Below are 21,844 nucleotides of genomic sequence, written 5' to 3' on the forward strand. Positions count from 1 at the left end.
TGTAATGGTAGAATAACTCTCTTAGTTACGCATGTCTAAGGCTGACTTTTGCAAATATTTTGCAAGGGTTGAATAGGCTTTTCTGTTTCACAATTTCAAGTTGTCTATTACCACTTTCTGTTTTATAACCTACTTTGAAAGATTTGGAAAGAAGGGTTGTATAAAAATGTGTCTGAGGAATCACTGATGAATCCACATTGAGATTACTTGAATGCTTGTGATTGTTTTTTAAAAAGTGGGTGTTCAAGTGTGTGTGAGAGAGTTTGTTATTAAATGTTAGGTTTATCCCTGTTCTAGATTCAGTATAATTCTGCAGTCTATGGAAAATGACTTCTGGGGGCCCATTTCCACTGGCCACTGACAGTTTTGAGCTCATGTATACTGCCATTGTACCACAAATATCATGCAATTCCCAATATATGCTCTATCAGCATGAACTATCATCTTTTTCCCTGACAAAAGAATTGTACATTTCAGCATGTACATAAACACCAAGAGCTCTATTCCTGTCTTTTATAATTACAGTACAGCTCTTATTGTTATGCTAAGTACTATACTCTTTCATATGTAGGCCCTCTCCTATCCTATATAGCTTTGTAAAAGGAAGAAACTTTTTTTGTTATGCAACACAGAGAAATACAGAACATCTCAAATATTTTTATTATTCAGAATGCAATAATCATCAGCTTGCTAAGCAAACAGGTTATTATGTCTGTAGCTGCTCCACTTCTCCCTGTATAGCGTATCTTCAGCTCCAGAGCTGTCCCGCTGGTTTAAGGGCTGCATCACACATAGCTTGCAATAATATGTTCAGCAACCTTTGATATTCAAATTCTATGTAATGAATGGAAGCCTTAAATGGCTTGGCTTCTTGTAACTTTGTTGTATACATTAAGAAAAGTGGAGGATATAAGTTGGAAAAGGATGAAATGGCACCTCCCCCCCCCCCCGTAGCATTATAGGTGGGATAGAAAAATTACAGTAGTTTCTACTGTAGCACCTGAGACATATAAAGGCAGAAGTTGGGCTGTTCCTTTTTGATAGCATTGGCAATAAGAAAGCACAGTATCTGCTATTCTAACAACCTCTGAGATCTCATAGTTTCTTCTCCAGTAAGTCCTTTGTTCACTCTTTGGTTGTCAAATTTGTCCTATCACTGTCTCAAGCACTTCACTCCAGCATCCTCAGCATGCCCACAGTTTGTTTTTCCCCAGCTGGAAAAGCTACATTGGAGAAGACTATCTTCTGTTCCCTTGCAGGCCACATCATCCATCCAAATCCGTCCTTTCCCTGGGAGAAGAATTGAATAGAATCATTAGGTTGCAATGGTCAATAATCTTTCATTTTTGCATCAAATTGCAATAGCTATGAGAACATTCACACTTTGCAAAACCTAAATCTGTGTTTCTCAACCTTGGCAACTTTAAGACATTTGGACTTCAATTCCCCAAATTCTCCAGCCAGCCATCATTTTCTATTCATTCTGTTAGGAGATCAGACATTCTATCATCTATCTGTCTACAGTGTCCATCTATAGTGTTTATCTGTAGTATCTATCTATTTGACTTGGCATTCAAAGTTAGAGCATTCTAGGATGTTTCATGATTGGGCAGCTACTTTTATAACTATCCAAGTTCAATATAAAAGTAGGAGGAACTATACCCATTCCCAGACTCCCAGCACCCAGATAGAGGGGGAGTGAGAGGATTGATAAGATTGTATGGGATCAGTGAAGAACATTTTGTCCCCTTGTCTCCTGCTACAGTTACAGATAGCAAAGCTCAACTTGTATAACACTCTCCTTGTTTTGCAAAATAAAAAATATTGATTGTTTTGAAATATACTCTGCAAATGGAGATTTTGGCAGGTTTAGAATAAAGAATTTTGCCATATAAAGCCTGACTGCTCTGAGAGATACACCTTGAGCTTTACATGGATTCCTTATATACATAAAGACATTGGTGTTCTGGTATACCAATTGGTGTTCAAATCAATAGTTTGATAGTTTCAGTTGCCGTGGGAAAGTAATTTGGCAGCTGCTTTCACCTATTTCTCTTTGCCTGACATGCCATTGGAAGAGAAATATCCCATATAGAGTGAAGCAGTGCCATTTTGTGTAACCCATGAATTATGATGCAGCCATCCATCTGTCTAGACTAGAGTGTCCATCTAGAGTGTTTATCTACAGTATCTATCTATCTATTTGACTTGGCATTCCAAGTTAGAGCATTCTGGAGTGTTTCATGATTGGGCAGCTATTTTTATATTTAACTTGGATATTTTATTTTATTCTGGTTTTAATTTTAAAGCCTTTTGTAAATTGCCTAGAGTTATACTGAGTGGTATAAAAATATTATCTTTCTTTCATTTGTTATTTCATATATTCTATTCCTTTTAGGAATAATCTGCCAAATACACATTTTGTTTTTACTAAGATAAGGAAGGATTAGACTAAATTACCAACCTTGACTACCCCCATACCAAATGCAGCATTCTTTGCTAATGATTCGGACAATGTCAGTCAGTTTGGCACATTTTGATCAGTCTGCCATAAACTTAATCAAACCAAATTTGACCCCAGTCATGCTTACACCATTCTATGCAAGCTATGTATCTAATCTAGAGATTTACAAGTCAACATACTGTTCTATGTATCTCAACAGCTTGGAGATACAAGCAATGTATCCTGACCTATACTCAGGATGCACAAGTTCGCCCAACTCAATGATACCATTTGTAAGCATTTTTAAGGCTGCCATCATGTAAATAATAACAACCTAATCAACTGCGAGTAGATAAATAGGCACCACTTCAGAAGCAATTTAATGGGGATATGATAGGAGCACCCCAACTGGGTGTTCCCTAGGCAGCGGTGTTGTCACTGGTCAATCCTTTCAATGTGGAAGCACTTCAGTATTCCCAACACAAACTTAGTATTAGCAGAAAACAGACCAAAATCAAAAATACCTTTATTACTTGATTATTTGCTTAAGAGCAAATAACAAAGCCAAAGGAACAAAGCTTGAGAGGGAATCCCATAGACAGTATAGCCTTCTACATGCAAAGAGCTACTTATTTTTGTGAACAAGCTGTTCCAATACATTGATATAAAATAATAGATGAGCCATGGCAGGGGTGAATCTAAAAGCACAATCCCACTCTGTGTGCAGCACAGCAAGGTTGTGTAGATAAATAATGTATATAAATACTGTGAAAGTTGCTTTCTGTCTTGCAGTTCTAAAAATTAAAATGGGTATCTTCAATAACCATTTCTAAAAATGAGCTTTTCTGAGATAATTTTAAGCAAAATGCTCCATTGCTTCACCAACTGGTTTCCAGCAGATCCTTCATGTCCAAACTGCTTTGGCTTCAGGCCACATGTGGCTTGTGTCATTTTGCTGCATAAATAGGACCAAGGCCAAACCACAGAAGATATTCAGAGATCTGTTACTGGGATGCTAAAAGTCATCTCTGAATATCCCTCAATGTTTTTTAGGATAGGACCGCCTCATAGCCTAACAGAAAGATCTTATCCCAGGCCAATGCCAGCCTTTCCAATTCCCTGGAAGACATGAGTCAGGACTCTCCCTTTTCCAGCCTCTGACTCACTAACTATAAAGGAGATTCTACATACAGTTCAGGGCTCTGTAAAAAGCTCTCTGGAGAAAGTGGATAACAAGAATAAATCCCAGCCAGAAAAAGCACAGTTTGGCTTTGGTGGGTCCAAAGGGAACAAGTTTTCAAGCATCAAAGGAAGGTAGAGCTGGAAAGATTGTACATAACAATAACAGGAACACCCAGCAAAGTTTGGAACTACAGCTGGACCAGGCACAATTATTTATCCAGCAAATATCATGCTAGATTTCAAAGGCTGCCTGATATGACAGATTACCATTGGTAGAAAAGCCATGTTTACTACAGAGGATTAATGGGACTCTTGTTTTGAGTGGCCAGTTGAGGGAATATTTCAGGACTGTCACGATACAGCCACATTTTGTTCAAAGGCATAAGCTTCATGAACTACAGTTCCCTTCATTAGAAGGAGAACAGCTATACTGATACAGAATCTTAGCAAGGACGAGGTGCTGGTTTAATCACTTCATGCATCCAATGAAGTGAAATACAGCTTATTAAAAAACTTATGCCTGTTAATTAAATGTCTTACTCTGAAAAGCTATTCCCAGATTCCTCCTGATTTTGGGCAATCATAGAGCAATATGGCTCCCATCTTATGATGTCTGCAAGAAACAAGAATCTAGAGAAAACCTATATGCAACTGTACCTAAGAATTAAATTCCAAAACCTAAAATACCATGGGAGTATTAGAAACAGCAAGGTAAAAGTTGATTGAGAATATTAGTTAGTCATGGGGATATCCTTTATTTCTTTGAAGCACTGTTAGCTCAGCTTTGAGTAGTTTTATATCCCTATCCTATTCCCTGTTTATTTCTTTTGCTCAGATGGCTAACTCAGCCACGCAATTTTATGTAAAATTAAGTTCAACCTATACTCAAATCTGCATGTTGCTGCTTTTAGTAAAATGAAAACCATTTCCTTGATCATTCCTACTTTGAGTTTGTAAGCTGTAACTGCAGATTTTAAAACTATTTGGACAGTTAATCCCGGATATGAAGGTAAAAACTGCAGCCATTCAGTTAAAACTTTGTCCCTGGGAAAGAGGGGTCTCCTTCTCTGCCTGTCCAGATTCCAGGCATCTCCTCATCCAAAAACAAACCGTGTGCCAGGTTTTAAAAAACAAGAAATACCTGTTGAGATTCTTCTAAGCAGGTACCTTTACTGTTCCTTACCTACAGACAGATAATTAGCCAAAAGTAAAGCAGACCTTACACCATAAAACATATACTCTGGTAACTATTGGGGAGAAGCTATCTTCACCCTCTTTCTCTCACATAAATTGTCTAAACTGTGTTGTCTCTTGTTCTTCTGGAATGCACTCCCATGCTCCTGGGAATCTGAACAACATTCCATCACACTGTGGCACTATAACCTGCTTGGGTGGGACTCTTTTATCTGCAGGAACTATACCCAGACCTCCAGCACTCAGATAGAGGGGGAGTGAGAGAATTGGTAAGGTTGTATGGGTATCAGTGAAAAATACTTTGTCCCCTTTGCTTCCTGCTACAGTTAAAGATAGAGAAGCTCAATTTGTACAACACTCTCCTTGTTTTGCAAAATAAAAAATGTTGACTATTTTGAAATATATTCTGCAAATTGGGATTTTGGCAGGTTTAGAATAAAGAATTTTGCCATATAAAGCCTGATTGCTCTGAGAGATACACCTTAAGCTTTACATGGATTCCTTATATACATAAAGACATTGGTGTTCTGGTATACCAACTGATGTTCAAATCAATAGTTTGATAGTTTCAGCTGCTGTGAGAAAGTAATGTGGCAGCTGCCTTCACCTATTATCTTTGCCTGACATGCCATCGGAAGAGAAATAGCCCATGTAAATAGAGTGAAGCAGTGCTATTTTGGGTAACCCATGGAATTCTGAAGCACCCACTTGCAAAGTTTATGGACTGGGAAATTGGGTAAAACAAGGAAAAGTTCTGCCCGTTTCCCCTTCTAAGCAAGTGACCAGAAAAATAGCAAACCTATCCACCAGAATTTTATAAGTTTGGGAAATATCTCTCCAAAAACAGCTGGAGGACAGCCAATACTTTCCCCTGTAGTCCTTTTCTGTTCTAAGTTGCCTGAAAGATCAACAGATGTTTCTGGACCAAATTCTGCACCATGAGATGCTAGAATTAGCCTTCAGTTCAGGAAAGTTGTTGCTAGTTTGTGCTATAGTAAATTAACATAGGTATCTCTCAGGAAGGAATCAAGATTATGTAAAAACACATTAATTGTGTTTACGAGCAACAGCTAACAATAGATTTCTTGTAATCTTAATAATCCATCCTTAGTAGACTAAACAAGGGGAGTACATAGGTACCTCAATTATATTTAGGCTTTACTTCTTGGTAAAACTAGTTTCTCTGTATTGACATTCAGAATATCTATCATCTATCCATCCATCCATCCATTTTCTGATTATCAACAACCTATTTAATTTTCATGACTTGCATAATCCATTGAACTATAAACCAGCTGAAGAGATTGAATTTAAACAACAGGCTAAGCCACATAAAACCTAAGCAAAGTTAAAATGAACCAAGCTTGGTAGGTCATGGAAATGTATATACCAGCTCTTACTCTGGCATGATTAAGCATATTTTGTGAACACAGCCATGGGGAAAGCAATTTGCTTTCCTATGCAAGCACACATACTGGTTGAAAACAATAAAATGGCTGGAGATAGATCACATCCCTAAACATATTTCTACAAGCTGGTCATGTGAATATCGAAATATGTGAATAAGAACATTTTCCTTCTCTAAAAAAAAAGCGATAAAAAACAGTGGAGTGGTGCTAACATTGCTTTATGCTATGGATCCAACCAGGACACCTCCTTTTCCATCACATGGGATTTATTCTGATGATACTCAGTAGGGTTTGTGTGGAACAATTTCCCTCCAATACCTCTTGTGCGCCCCTCTCTCTGGAAAGAGGGCCAGGGTAGCCTCTTGATCCCCTCAAACCCATGTGCAGTGCCAGCCCATCAGCTACAAAGGCACCACAGGGAAAACCTCTTTATGCAGTTAAACATTTATGAGAGACCTTCATCTAAATTTGGGAACTTGTAAAATTTTTCCCCAGTTCCTGTTTCTCATAACCTGGGACATTTAGAAAAACATGAGTAATATTAGAGCATCACTACACTGACGTTTAGAATTGTGCAATGGATTGCAATCTCAAGTGTCTTGTTTTTCTTAACTTACAAAAATAAAGCAATTTGTGAATTTATTTATTTATTTATTTATGAGACTTATATACCGCTTTAAGTGCAAGCACTCTCTAAGCGGTGTACACCAGTAAGCAATGTATATTTATATTTACATTGCCCCCAACAATCTGGGTCCTCATTTTACCTACCCCGGAAGGATGGAAGGCTGAGTCAACCTTGAGCCAGTAAGATTTGAACCGCTGACCTGCTGAACACAGTCAGCTAAAGTGGCCTGCAGTACTGCACTCTAACTGCTGCGCCACCTCGGCTCGGTATAATGTCTTAAACATGCCAGGTTTGGAGTGAAACTTTTATTAACTGAACGTTTTTATAACGGGGAATAATTAAAGCTCTCTGGGCCCCAAAGCAAACCTGAGCTGAACTGAGCTGAGCACACCAAATGACAGCTAGCAGAGTGAACGTGTCCTGTATCTCTTTGGTCAAGAGATCTTTGTAGGCCGTATATGATACTGTAACCTTGAAGAATAGAATAGAGCTGGAAGGGACCTTGGAGGTCTTCTAGTCCAGCCTCCTGCTCAAGCAGGAGGACCTATACCAGGGGTCGGCAAGCTGAAGCACTGAAAGAGCCACTTGGACACGTTTTCTTCAGAAAAGAAAAAACTGGGAGCCACATAATGCACGCGCATGCTCATGGAACAGGGGGCTTGATTAAAGAGTGGAGCCTAAGGCGAGACTTGCACTGGCTCTGCCCCTGTCCAGCTCCATCCTGGCTTCTCCTCCCCTCGGAAAAGACTGCTCTGCCCCCCACCCCACGGTCTCCCTCTCTGGGACTTTCTTCTTTCTGCCTTTTGGCACGAAGGTTCCCAGGGAGCGGAGGAAGAGGCCGACGGGGAGAAGGAGCTGTGGGCTCGCCTATCTCAGCCTGCTGCGGGAGGCTGGAGTTGAGACTTCTGGCTCACTCTGGGAGGGATGCTCGGAAAAGAGAAGATGAGAAGTGGAAGTGGGAGAAAGGATGTCTTCCACCTCTCTGGGGTTCTTTCGCTGGGAGGGCAAGGAAGCAGCAGTTCTGCTCCACAGGAGGTGGGAGTAGGCGGCCTCTCCTTCAAGCTCATCTCCAGCGGTGGCGGCGGAGCCATCTGGTGCTGTTTACACAGCCGTTTGTCTGCGTGACTGAGATAGGCAGTGGCCCCAACTCTGGTCTGGGGAAATGAGAGCGGAGCAGGGCGGCGCTGCCTACCTCAGTCACTTGGACGAACGGCTGCCCAGGGAGCAATGCTGGCGCTGCCCACTGCCCCAGCTGGGACTGCCGCCCAGGGGGCAACAGAAGGAAGAAGGGGAGGAGGAGGGCGAGGAAGCCACCACCACCACCCCAGCTGGGACTCCGCGCTGCCCAGCCTCACTCTCTGCCCATCTGAAGTAGCTGCGGCGGGGGATGGTGCTGCGTGGGCCACTTGTCCTGGCCGCGATGATGTGGCTGCTCTGCCTGACCAGCCCCTGCCAGCCCCTCCGCAGGCCCGGCTACTCCCCCAGGTGCCCCTCTTGCCCCGGCGCCCGCCCAAGCTGCCCATTGGCAGCAGGAGGAAGAACGCGAGGAGGAGGGCGAGGAAGCCACCACCGCCACCCCAGCCGGGACTCTGCGCTGCCCGGCCTTGCTCTCTGCCCATCTGAAGTAGCTGCGGTGGGGGATGGTGCTGCGTGGGCCACTGGCCCTGGCCATGGTGCTGCAGCTGCTCTGCCTGACTGGTCCCTACCAGCCCCTCTGCCGGCTCAGCTAGCCCCTGCAGGTCCCCCTCTTGCCCTGGCGCCCGCCTGAGCTGCCCATGGGGCAGCAGGAGGAAGAAGGAGAGGGGGAGGAGGAGGAGGAGGAGGAGGGCAAGGAAGCCGCCGCCGGCGCCAGGCCCCAGAAGGAGGCTCTCCTCTCCTACCATTGCTGCATCTCCCTCTTCCTTCCTGCCAGCTGGGACTGCGGCGTGCCTTCCTGGACAACGGGGCCAACAGTCACGCTGGCTGGGGATCACAGGGGCTGCTCTCCCTTGGGCCGCTGGGCCGCTCAGTGGAGCCTTTGGCGGGCCGTTCCCAGCGGGGATCCCAGGGCTTCCCCGCACGACTCCACGTCCACGTGCGCCTCCGACAGGGCCAGCTTCTCCCAGGGAGTGGGGCACCCAGGCTGCGCTTCTCCCAGGGGGTGGAGCACCTGGGCACAGGGCCAATCAAGAGCCCTGTGAGGGGGCAAGTCCACATGAGAGAGAGAGAAGGGAAGCACAAATGCCTCTCTGTCTCTCTCTCTCTGCAAATGGTGGAGGAGGCTCCGGAGCCGCAGGTGAGGCTCAAAGAGCCGCATGCGGCTCCAGAGCCGCAGGTTGCTGACCCATGACCTATACTATCTCAGACAAATGACTGTCTAGCCTCTTCTTAAAAATCTCCAGTGATGGAGCGCTCAAGATTTCTGGAGGCAATCTGTTCCATAGGTTAATTGTCCTCACTGTCAGGAACTTTCTCCTTAATTCCAGGTTGCTTTTCTCTTTGATCAGTTTCCAACCATTGTTTTTTGTCCTGCCCTCTGGAGCTTTGGTGAATAACTGACCCCCTTTTCTGGGTGGCAGCCCCTCAAATACTGGAATACTGCTATCATGTCTGGCCTAGTCCTTCTTTTCTCTAGATTTCCCAAATCCTGCAACCGTTCTCCATATGTTTTAGTCTCCAGACCTTTAATCGTCTTAGTTGCTCTTCTTTGAATTTTTCCCAAACTCTCAACATCTTTTTTGTGATATGGTGACCAACATTGGCTGCAGTATTCCAGATGTGGTCTTACTAGGGTTTTATAAAGTGGTACTAATACTTCGCATGATCTTGATTCTTTGCCTCTGTTTATACAACCCAGTATTGTATTAGCTTTTTGGGCTGCTGCTACACACTGCTGGCTCAAAGTCAAGTGATCGTCCACTAGGAGTCTAAGGTCCCTCTCACAGTTACTGTTTTTAAGCCAGGTCTCACCCAATCTATACTTGTACCTTTGATTTTTCCTGCCTAAATGTAAAACTTTGCTTTTCGGCACATTGAAACTCATTTTGTTGGATAGGGCCCATTGTTCAAGTTTGTCAAGATCTTTTTGGGTCCTGAGTTTGTCTTCTGGGATGTTGGCTACTCCTGCCAGTTTGGTGTCATCTGCAGATTTGATGAGTTCCCCTTCAATTCCCTCATCTAAGTCATTGATGAAGATGTTGAAGAGTACTGGGCCTAAGATGGAACCTTGTGGTACCCCAATGGTTACTTCTCTCCATGTGGATGTAGTGCCACTGAGGACTACTCGTTAAGTATGGTTTGCCAGCCAGCTACATATCCATCTGGTGGTGATGTTGTCTATTCCACCTTTTTCTAGCTTACCAAGGAGTAGGCTGTGGTCTACTTTATAAAATGCCTTACTGAAATCTAAGTATACTACATCCATAGCCTTTCGCTGGTGTACTACTTTAGTCACTTTATCAAAGAATGAAATAAGATTGGTTTGGCATGATCTGTTTTTAACAAACCCATGCTGGCTACTAGTTATATCTTTGTTTGCTTCTAATTGTTTGCAGATCTATTTTTTAATTATCTTTTCTAGGATCTTCCCAGGTATTGATGTTAAACAATTGGTCTGTAGTTTCCTGGGTCTGTTTTTTTCCCTTTCTTGAAAATGGGAACTACATCAGCCTTTTTCCAATCTTCAGGTACTTACCCGGTGCTCCAGGATTTATGAAAGATATGGTGCAGTGGTTCTGAGATAACATCTATCAGATATTCTTATACTCCTTATACTCTTATACTCCTAATTCTCTTCCCATTTCTTCAGTCAGGAAGGAAATGAGTGAAGAGTGAAGAGAAGAGTGAAGAGTGAAGAGAAGAGTGAAGAGTGAAGAGAAGTAGACAGCAGTTAAGGGCAATCTACCAAAAAACCAACAGAAACTCTAAGAGCTCTTCTTGTAAGTGTAGGTTGCTGCAGTTATTGCTGTTAAGACAACCGGGTCTTGAATTAGAGATGTGATAGTAGCATGGGAACTTTTCCTTTTTTGCCTCATCCTTCATTCTGTACTATTATTCTTTTATTCTTTTGACCCCACAATTGGCCTACAAAAATGTTGGGGCTGCAAAAATCTATATGCCCACTAGACAATGTAGCAAAGAGATACAAAAACTCTTAACTCAAAATCTTAGCTGCCGTGAAATATGAACTGAAATAACCCCTCATCTGATTTTTTTTTCTACCCAAGATTTGATAGCTGTAGTGGAGAGGTTTTGTGAAGATGAGGGCAGCAGGGAAGTATAAAGGTACTTGGGACTGAAGTTGGGAGATGAAGAGATGCTGAATAGGGAATGGTCAGGTAAGAGAGAGCATAGCCAGTAGCTGGATAGTGCGTAGGGCAAGAGGTTCACGAAGGGATTCTCTCTAGTTTCTTGGGCTATAAAGAAAATGGTGGGAGAACTGTACTCTCAGACTTACCACATTCTGTTAATGTACTTTACAATAAAGCAGAATTAGCTTATCTGGTCATGTTTAACTGGTTATCTGGTAAAGCTGGCAGAGTTATCTGGTAAAGCTGGCAGAAAGAGGCTACCATAGCACCTGCTTTTTGTTAAAGTTGCAGATCATGGAATGGAAAAACCCAGGGACTCAGTTGATCTCAACCAAGGGACTGAGTTTTCTGCCTCTCTACTGTCCTCTGATGGTCCTCCAGATTTGTCCAGCCCAGAGCAGCCCTAGTTTTATTTGCCCAATATGCTTAATATGTTGAATGGATTCAGTCATTCTGAGTCATCAGTCATCTAGTCCTGATGAATTCCCTTTAATTGGAGATTGAATTGGCACTTCTTATACATTCTGAAGTGTTCAGATTATTTTGCAGAGTTTTTTGTTTTGGTGCTAACTAAACAACTGTGAGCTGAAAAGTCTAAGCAGAATTGGACCTAGTGAGTACTTGGATAGGTCTTCTATGAACTCTCAGGAACAGAGAAGTTGGAAAACATCCCCAAAGATAATAGAAACCTACTTCTGTATTGTTGCCAAAGAACCCTACATGGACATTTCTATAAAATCACCATCATCTTTTTATGATCCTGGATTTATCCAACAAACAACCCTATCTGGTAGGTCGCAGGCAACATATTCTCAGAAAACTTCTCCAAAAAAATGAATGGAAGTGTGGAACTCTTCAGGCTGCAAAACCTAACTATTAAGGAACAATAATTATAAATTTCCAGAAGCCCTGACCAATGAGGAATGGGGCTTCTGAACATCAGCTGACAAGACTTACCATTGGATCTTAGAAAACCTGCTATGGATGCTTCTGAAAAACAGCACTGAGCCAAGATTAGATGTCTGAGTTCATTAGATTTTTTTTTAGTCCCCTCTGAATCTAGTGAAATCTATTCAAGTTGTCACATAGCCCAATTTGAAAAACATCCTACAATAAAGGCGCTACATAGTATTTGTTTTATTTGCGTTAACACCCTTACATTAAATTCTTTGGATCAGTTTCCTGGGGTGTGTTCTATCATCAGTGTAACTTATTTAATCTCAGGAATGTATTTATTTTCTTACCCTGTCCAAATGCAGCCATTCTGTAAATGTCTTCAATGCCTCGGAAACCCAGCATCCGACACACCACATCCCCATCTTTCTTGTCCCATCCATCGTCACACACAGTTCCCCATTGTCGATCGTGAAAGACTTCTACTCGCCCTTCATGAGGACCAGAGCCATTCATCAAGCGGATAATTCCCTCTTCCAAAGTAAGAGCTGTGCAGTCATGAATCAGGGGAAGTAAATATACAGGATTAAAAATGATTTTCTGCTACCGATCCTGGTGAAATATTGTAGAAACACCATTAAGTATTTCTAAGTACCACCTTAAAGAAGTAAATAAAACTGTTCAGTGGTTTAATGCAATCAATCCAAGTGATTCTTGACAAAATTCATAATCAATGTGTCTGTTCTTATATTCATATCTATCTTTTCTTTAAGATCTGAAGGTGATGTGTTTGAGAATCTTCCCTTACCAGTAGTCCTCACTTAACACATGGTTACTTAGAGAACATTAGAAGTTATGACGGGCCTCCAAAATGTTACTTACAACCCTGTTCTGGAGTTCCAATGGCTGCAAATACTCCTCCCCCATGGTCACATGATTCTATTTTGGGAACTTGTCAGTCAGCTTGCATTTACAGATGTTTGCAACATCCTGCAGTCACATGACCACAATTTTGGCATTGTTTGCCAGTTTCCGGCATTTACTATTGGTTTGTGAAAAAATACTCCCATTGCTAAACTGCATTTGTTTAATTACTGCAGCATTTGTTTAATGACTGCTACAAAAAGATAATAAATTCAGGCACAGTCACTTGGTGATCTAATTAAACATGGCAATCATCACAAACTTAACAATCATCTTCTTAACCGATTACAACCATAATTCCACAGTCAATTATGGTTGTAAATTGAGGACTACCAGTATTACACTGCCCAAACAACAAACCTCTGAGATTGCTCAACTGAACAGAAGTGACAAGACAATCCACTTTCTTCCAGCGTCTACTTCTTGTAACTTCTACTGCAGGGCAAGTAAAATAGCCAAGCCTTTCCTACATTTCCTCCAGATTCTGCCCAACAAGCTGTCATCACTGATGGTTTCTGTCAGTTGCTTCTTTCTCAGGGGTCTCCAACCTTGGCAACTTTACGACTTGTGGATTTCAACTCCCAGAATTCCTCAGCCAGCATGGTGGCTGAGGAATTCTGGGAGTTGAAGTCCACAAGTCGTAAAGTTGCCAAGGTTGGAGACCCCTGTTCTGAATGACAGCACTTACTCGGAGACATACTGTAGCAATATCTTACAGTCTTGAAAAGGCTAAAGAGTTACAGCTCTGGCAACAGCTGCTCTTTACTCCAGAATCATATTCACAGGCTTTAGCTGTGGGGTGAAGACAAATGCATTCCTGGTGGAATAGTTCCCTGGCCAGAACAGCAGTTTTATGCAGTTTTATCTCCAGACTGATATATACAGTGGAAACATCCCAGAATTGAATATTAACCAGTACTACAAAATGTTCTGGGAGGAAATACACTTTTTTCATGTTTGGCTTAATACCAAATGGATTTCATTCAGAACAAAACCAGGGTTCAGGTTTAGAAGTGTCCTGCTTGGCCTGACTGTTCCTAGAAGTGCAGCTCAAGGGCTAGTTAAGTACAGGCAGGAACTGTCAATTGTTAACAGATGCCTGAAGGCCTGACTTTGTTCATGGATGTGTTTGACTGTCAAAGTTACACCTACCCAAGCCCACAACCCAGTCCCACGAGTCCTTGCAGTTACATCAAGCTTAGGTTGGCTCCAAAGACCTCATGATCTATTGTTTAATGTCCATACATGGACAAAAGTGCATACTTTTAAAAAATGTTCAGTATGTACACAGTATAGAATACACAAATTGCCTAAGTAAAAACTATGCAATTTTAGATATTTTATGATGGCTGTGGGCCATATCAGGGGTGTCCGTAGGGTGCGGTTAAAAAATATCACAATGGTGGCCATGATAATTGAAGTTCTGTCTAGGGTTTTTTTTTTTAATGTACATCACATATGTTCATTATACCGTTTAGCCTTCACATCCTCTTATGAACTTTGTTGCTCTTCTCCGCACTCTTTCTAGGGCCTCAGCATCTTTTTTTTTTTTTAATCAGAACTGGATGCAATACTCCAAGTGTAGTCTCACTACTACAGTACAGAGTGGTAAATTCAATATACATACAATGGAGTTTCTTCACTGACTTTTCTGGTTGAAAGTTGGCAGTGAAAGTTGCAAATAATAATCATATGACTGCAGGATGCTGACGTACCTAGCCAAGTGTGGTGCACCCGGATCATGATCACATGACAGATGGAACTTCAAGAACAAGTTGTAAGTAACCCTGTTCAGTGCCGTCATAAGTTTGAACTCTTGTTGAACGAGTAATTGTTAAGTGAGGACTACTTATGTTTGCATCTCTCATGAGAAAGTTGAAATGGGACACAAAGACTAGATGAGAAAGCTAAGTCTCCTTCATACTGACTCAATATCTCCAACTCTTTAGTCCTTTTAAAACTGAAAATGGGCTTCTTTTGATACTTAGAAATGTATAGCAATGACTGCTGTTCCTGATATTCTACCTTATTGCCCCTGAAAGCAACCATTTTATTGCACAAGTGAGTGCACTGACTAATCCACCCCTTTCCATGTATTCCAAGAAATTCCCCATGGATTCTGTTATTTTTATATATATATATATATTTGTTTGCATAAAGCCAATTACAACCCAGATTTTTTTTCCCAGGGGAGAAATATAAGGAAAATACTTAAACATTGCTTAAAGAAACAATATCTCAAACTGCTGCAGCTGTACAAAGATAGCATTGGCTTGGATAATTGGGACCATGTGTTTATGAGGGAAGTGGAAGATTTATCCTTGCACAGAAGTAGCACTGCTTTCCATTTTCCCAGCCTCACCTCCACCCAGGAAAAATAATCCATTTTTCATTCCAGTCCACTAGGCCCAGGAAATGGACTCAGTCTAAGATGCCAGAATTGAAATTCCTGAGGAATGTGTATGTGACTGTCTATGTCTTTGTCTGTTTATTTGTCAATAAGCCTCCTTTGATATTTAGTATGAAAGAAAAATAATTTCTACCTCAGCTTTCTTCAAAATAAAGACAATATATAATATAAGCATGAGAAAGAGATATGTCTGTTAGTCCTTGACTCACAACAATTCATTTAGTGACTATTCAAAGTTACAATGGCACTGAAAAAAGTGACTTATGACCATTTTTCAGTTATGACCTTTGCAGCATCCCCATGGCCATGTGATCAAAATTCAAGTGCTTGGCAACTGACTCATATTTATGACTGCTGCTGTGTCTGTTGCTTTATTTTTTAAATTGCTGGTTTTTCTCTAGATTTTAATTATTATTTTTGGATGTTGACTATTTATCTTTCGGCACGACAGTCATAAAGAAAACCTAAGCTATGTGGTAGCTAGACATCAAAAATGACTTGATCATAATTCATTGTGTATCACTATGATTGTGGCATTATATAATGTACTGTATATAAAATATACATTAGTTCCAATCCTTGGGTCTCTTCCTCCCTCTCCCCCCCCCTTTTTTTTAAAAAAAAATCAGGACGTGTTCTTTTATCAGTCCTGAAAATGTCTGCTTTTACTTATTTACACTGTGGCTTGTGAGAATGAGATATTCTTGCTTCAACAGTTTCAACCCTTACATTTATAGTAACAATCTTGGCAAGTGGAATGTTAGACTTTGATTGTAAGAACAAATGGTAAAGACCATTATGAATGAATTTATGAATGAATGAAGAGTGATATATTGTCTTTCTATTAAACTAATAGAAAGGGGAAGAATATAATAGATTTAACCATATATGGTCTGATCTTTGTGGTGTGGAATGGATAAATATTTGTGGAAAATGAAGATATAGCATTAGTTATGAATGAAAGGGCTAAACTACATGTCAGAAAGTATAAAATGGTGTCATTAAGACTTTTAAGGGTATATGAATGTAAGAATTCAGATTGCTCATTAATTGTGTGCTGTGGTTCAGTGAGTGATTATTATTTGTTTTTATTTATCACATTTATATAGCCAAGGCTGGAGACTAAAACATATGAAGAACTGCTGCAGGACCTGGTTTGGCTAGTTTAAAGAAAAGAAGAAACAGGGGTGACATGATAGCAGTATTCCAGTATTTGAGAGGCTGCCACAAAGAGAGGGGGGGCAAATTATTCTCCAAAGCATCAGAGGGTAGGACAAGAAACAATATTTGGAAACTAAACAAAGGGAAAAGCAACCTGGAATTAAGGAAAAAATTCCTAACAGTGAGGACAATTAACCAGTGGAATAGCTTGCCTTCAAAAATCATGGGTTCTCCATCACTGGAGGTTTTTAAGAAGACACTGGACACTTCTGAGATGGTATAGATTCTCCTGCCTGAGCAGGGGGTTGGACTATATAAGACTATATATAAGAGCTGAGGTGGCGCAGCAGTTAGAGTGCAGTACTGCAGGCCACTTTAGCTGACTGTGTTCAGCAGGTCAGCGGTTCAAATCTCACCGGCTCAAGGTTGACTCAGCCTTCCATCCTTCCGAGGTAGGTAAAATGAGGACCCAGATTGTTGGGGGCAATGTAAAATATATATACATTGCTTACTGGTATACACCGCTTAGAGAGTGCTTGCACTTAAAGCGGTATATAAGTCTCATAAATAAATAAATAAATAAATAAGACCTCCAAGGTCCCTTCTAGCTCTAGTCTAGTCTAGTCTAGTCTAGTCTGAGTCTGGGTGGTGTACAAAAATAATGTAACAATCAGAGATGAACATCAAGGAAAAATCATTCTATGTTCAGAATGAAAGTGGAAAAAATATTCTGTTAGGTGACGTGAACAAGACTGAGATTACAAAAGTCAGAAAAATTGATTGGAACATTTAGAGATATAAGAATGAATGAGAATGGTGTCTGCTATGTACTCTATGTGCTTAGGAGAAGATAATTTGTTTCAAATACACAATGTATCTAGAGAGGAGAAGATAATTGCAAAGAACGTAATCAAAGATAGCAACCTTAAGGTTAAGAGGAAGAGAAGATTCAGAACAATTATAAAATAAAAAGTGTGGGTAAAAAAAGGCTTAATAAGGAACATTCACCAGAAAGAATGGAACTCAAAATAAAATTGATGAAATAATTTGGAATGAAATTGAAGTGAGACAGTCCTGTAAATAATATTTTTAGAGATTAGTTTGGTGACGATAATGATGTTAGAGTACAGTTGAAAAGAATGCTATAAATAATCCATAAGTATGTTGAAAAAGATGGCATAAATGCTGTGGATATGTTAAAAATGGCAAAACTACAGGAAAAGTCTTATAAATGAAATAACATTAGAATAATGGATGTAATTTTTTTAAAGAAGCAGCTATGCAATTTGTTTAATGAAGCCTGCATCTGTGCTGGACTACTGAAAGAAGGCCGTTAGTGGTAATAAAGAAAAGTAATAAAAGTGTTTGCAAGACTAGACAGGGATTGCCTCGTTAAATGTAGCTGGGAAAGTATTAAGCAGAATTATCTTTGAAAAGTGCAAGTTACAACAGCAATCAAATCTAGGAAGTGCAGCCCAGCTTTACACTGCGCAATGAGTATATGGATCAAATTTTGCTCTTCGATTGCTCATTGATAAACATATGAAAGTAATACCGTAATATTTATTTATTGGTTAATTTAGTGAAAATGTATAATGAAATAAATGGGCTTGACTTATGGCCTGTTAAATGAAGAGATAAAAGTTGGCTGCTGAATGAGATTAAAGTGGTATTGGATGAAAATGACACATGCATAAGATTACATGGAATGCTTAGCAAATGGTTCAGTGTTGAACAAAGAACAAGAAAAAAGATCTATGGAACACTCTTGGTTGTTTAATGATTTTTGGATAAATGTATAAGGAATGCTTGTGATGATGCTACTGATGTGTTCATTGCATACTTTGTACATAGATGATGCCCTATTGTAGCTGAGAACTCAAATGTTCTGTAATGAATGTCAGATAGATGGTATGATGCAATGCAGAGTACAGATCTGAAAATTAATGTATCAAAAATCAAGGAAGTCAGGTTTCACAAGAAAAATAGAGCAAACGATTGAGATCACGTATAAATGACAAAATATGATGTAATATTTATTAAATATAGGGAAAAGAATGGAGAGATTTGAAAATGTGCAAATGCAAAGTAATGAGTGGTCTGTTGTAAAGAATGATGGTTATTTAAAAAAAATGAAAATAGCTATGAGAATAGCTGCCATGCTATATGGAAATGAGAGCTGAGTGTGACAAGAGAAACATGAAAGCTGAATGCAGTTGCAAGGAGGTACTTAAGACTTATGTAAAACAAGAAGAGACAGTTTAGAAAGAAGGGTACGGAAAAGCATTTTGAGATGCGCTTCTCATACAGAAAGCATGAAAGTGTTAAAAGGAAAAATATGTATATGATTGATAGTAAGTTCAGAGAGAAGAGGAAGACTTAAAAAGCAGTGGTTGGAGATGTGATCTTCAGAACGGAGAAGGTGAGGATTTTAAAGGACAAAAGGCAACGTATGGATTTAATAGAAACAAGAATGGTGTGCAAAGACAGAAAATTATGAAGAGATTTATTGGTGTTGTTTTAAAGTGGATTTTTGCTGTGGTTTTTTTCCTTATCTTTGCTTTACAATTTCTTACTCCTTTTCTGTGATTAACTTAGCATTGCTCCAAAGGAAAAGACCATGATGGGTAAATATTGATAATTGAGTAGTATGCAGAAAGGGCCACTTTGAGAGATTATATTTCATATCATAAGTCATTATTTTTCAGAACTCATATTTTCAGGACCTCCACTGATCCCTCCAAATCTTGGTAGGACAATTGCATGGTAGAGGCTCATAGTAATTTCTCTACATCTGTTATGCTGAATCTGAGTCACCAGTTACCTCCTCTTCAGTAATTTTTCTCCCTCTAGCAATAGAACTGTAGCAGACTTGTGTTTTTAATAAGTTAACTAGCTAAGATCAGTTGGATGGGAATGCAGGCTTCTCTTGCTTTATGCTAGAACTCTATTCCCCCCAAAACTCACATGATGACTTCACGTGGAAAAAAGAGGCTTGTAGGTATGTTATCAAATTCTGTAATTCAGATATTTTGACAAATATGTATATCTGTCAAATATTTGTCTTCCCTATTTTGTATTCTATGTATGGGGAAAGCATTTTTCTTCATCCTTTCTACAGCTAGATTTCTAAAATGTGGGGTTACAATATCATAGAATCCATCATAACACTACAATTTTTATTAGCATTTTTCATTATGCTGCACACAGAAATTTGTGGTGGTCCTGGGGCTGAGGATCTCTCACCAGCTTGGTGTGAAAGAATACACCTCACTTTTTTGTGTATTGGGTAAGGGGGTTGAACAAGGTGTTGATGCCCCATTGTCTGAATGTAAACATTTGCAAATATGGTGGTAGTGAGAGACAGGATACACTACTGGAACAGCAGTACAACAGGATGGTAAGCATGAGGATAAAAAGGGAGGTTGGTAGAAGGACTGGCCTATTTCCAGACCTTTGCTGGCTGGGGAATTCTGGGAGTTGAAGTCCACAAGTCTTAAAGTGGCCAAGTTTGAGGACCCCTGATCTGTACTGTGAAAATCTAAGGAAAAATAAAATATATGAAATTTAAGATATACCTGTTTCTCCAGCTTGGTCTCCTTTCTCTCCCTTTGGGCCCCGCTCACCTGACAATGGAAGAAAAAAGTATCATGGAGAAAAGTATAAACTTAGAAATCAATATCAGGACAACATGGCTCCCAGACATTTTGATGGCCAATGACAATCCACTTAAAAGACCGGAGTGCTCTTGCTTGGCCCCCATTCACTGCAATAAGGCTTGCATGGAAGAACTGTGCTGTATTAATTGGAGCTGTCAATCTCCTAACCCGCTGTCCTTATTGATATAATGAAAACAAAAAATGCTAAGCTAATAACCCATTTGTTACCCTAATTCCATCCATTTATTTATGTTCAGCATGCATAGCTGGATAAAAAGCTAAAAAATAAATCTTTGTCAAATTTTCTGTCCTACAGGACTCAGTTGCAGCTTATTTACTAGGGGCAACAAACAGTAAATGATTTGGATGTTCCCCCATAATGGCATCCCAAATTCATCAGTCCAGTTGCCTCTGACCTATGAATGACATGTCACATAATTAATCGGTGCATAATTGCTTCATTCAAAAGCAGTCGATGCATGTGAATGATCAAGAATATTGTATGCTTCTTTTGAAAGGATGTACCGGATCTATGCCCAATTCTCAGAACTGATTTTAATCTTTAAAAGCACTAAAGGTAGTGTTGCCTATTTGTTTCATTTATTATTGTTGGTTGCACAGGCAGCCATGTACTTTTAGACTGGATGTGACATTTTTGCTCAGCTACTGAGTCCTTCCCAAAGATCTGGGACAGGCAGATGTTGTATGGTGCTATTAAAGGTATTGTCACAGGATGTACACTATTCCAAGGAAAGCTGCCTTTTGCAATTGAGTGATGGTGATTTGTCAATGTCAATGGCTCTCAAGTGGTGCTCCAGGTGTTTTGGGAGTGCATTCAAAGTGTCTATCACTATTCTAGTCTTTCCTATCAAGTATTATTATAAGGGGGACTATCCTGAAACAGAAAAATGCTATGCACAACTATCAAGGTCAATTTTTTTTCTCTGTAGCACTCTGTCAGTACACAGCTTAAACCTGGAGAAGACTTCTACATCATTGCACGTCAGGGAATGTATGCTTCTGCCATTCAGAGAAGGTTGCATAGCTGCTGCATTTATATTTAACCCTCTAGCAGCTCCTTTTTGTCATTTGAATGTGCTGCCTACCTCCCAACAGGAAGTCAGATCAACCAATCAGCGTGCAGGATGCAAATCTCCACACAACACATAATTGAGATTTGGGAGGTGTGCACATCAGCCCATCTGCAACCATCTGCAACCTACACTTATTCATCAATCCCTCTGCAGCAGAGGAAGATGTCAACCCCTACGAGCAGTTGCAGGCAAGTCTAAATCAGTGGTTCTCAGCCTTTTTAATGCCACGACCCCCAACTGGTCATAAGTCGAGGACTACTCAACCAGTTGTAAGTCGAGGACTACTCAACTGGTGCAGCACCGTTTGCAGAATGGGACTTTCGGCGGGCTCAGCAGGGCAGAGACAGCCTGGACAATTCCTTCTGGCTTTTGAAAGCCAATAGAATTAGACTCTATTCAAGAGAGTCTATTCTATTGGCTTTCAAAAGCCAATCAAATAAAAGGGAATAGCACAGCTAAGGAAAAGGGGGGGAAAATGCAGACTGTGTTGTTTGGTGACCCCTGTGAAATGGTCGCTCGACCCCAAATGGGGTCCCGACCCACAGGTTGAGAACCAC

The 21,844-nt window shown here is 40.5% G+C and overlaps 1 protein-coding gene across 2 annotated transcripts in view; it reads right to left on the reverse strand.

Moving 5' to 3' along the window:
- Positions 1–641: 641 nt before the first annotated feature.
- The window catches only part of SCARA5 (scavenger receptor class A member 5), a 98,159-nt gene continuing 76,956 nt past the window's right edge, over positions 642–21,844 (reverse strand). For both annotated transcript variants that reach the window (XM_039346015.1, XM_039346014.1), the window contains 3 exons: positions 20,113–20,160; positions 12,390–12,587; positions 642–1,290 (listed from right to left, as the gene is read on the reverse strand). In XM_039346015.1, the coding sequence (XP_039201949.1) occupies positions 1,154–1,290; positions 12,390–12,587; positions 20,113–20,160 (383 nt within the window). In that variant the 3' untranslated portion in view covers positions 642–1,153. The remainder of the gene's footprint in view (positions 1,291–12,389; positions 12,588–20,112; positions 20,161–21,844) is intronic.

This window comes from Crotalus tigris, unplaced genomic scaffold (genome assembly GCF_016545835.1).
Source record: "Crotalus tigris isolate CLP2741 ecotype Arizona unplaced genomic scaffold, ASM1654583v1 scf7180000017987.690289119674:8195010, whole genome shotgun sequence".
Taxonomy (NCBI): Eukaryota; Metazoa; Chordata; class Lepidosauria; order Squamata; family Viperidae; genus Crotalus; species Crotalus tigris.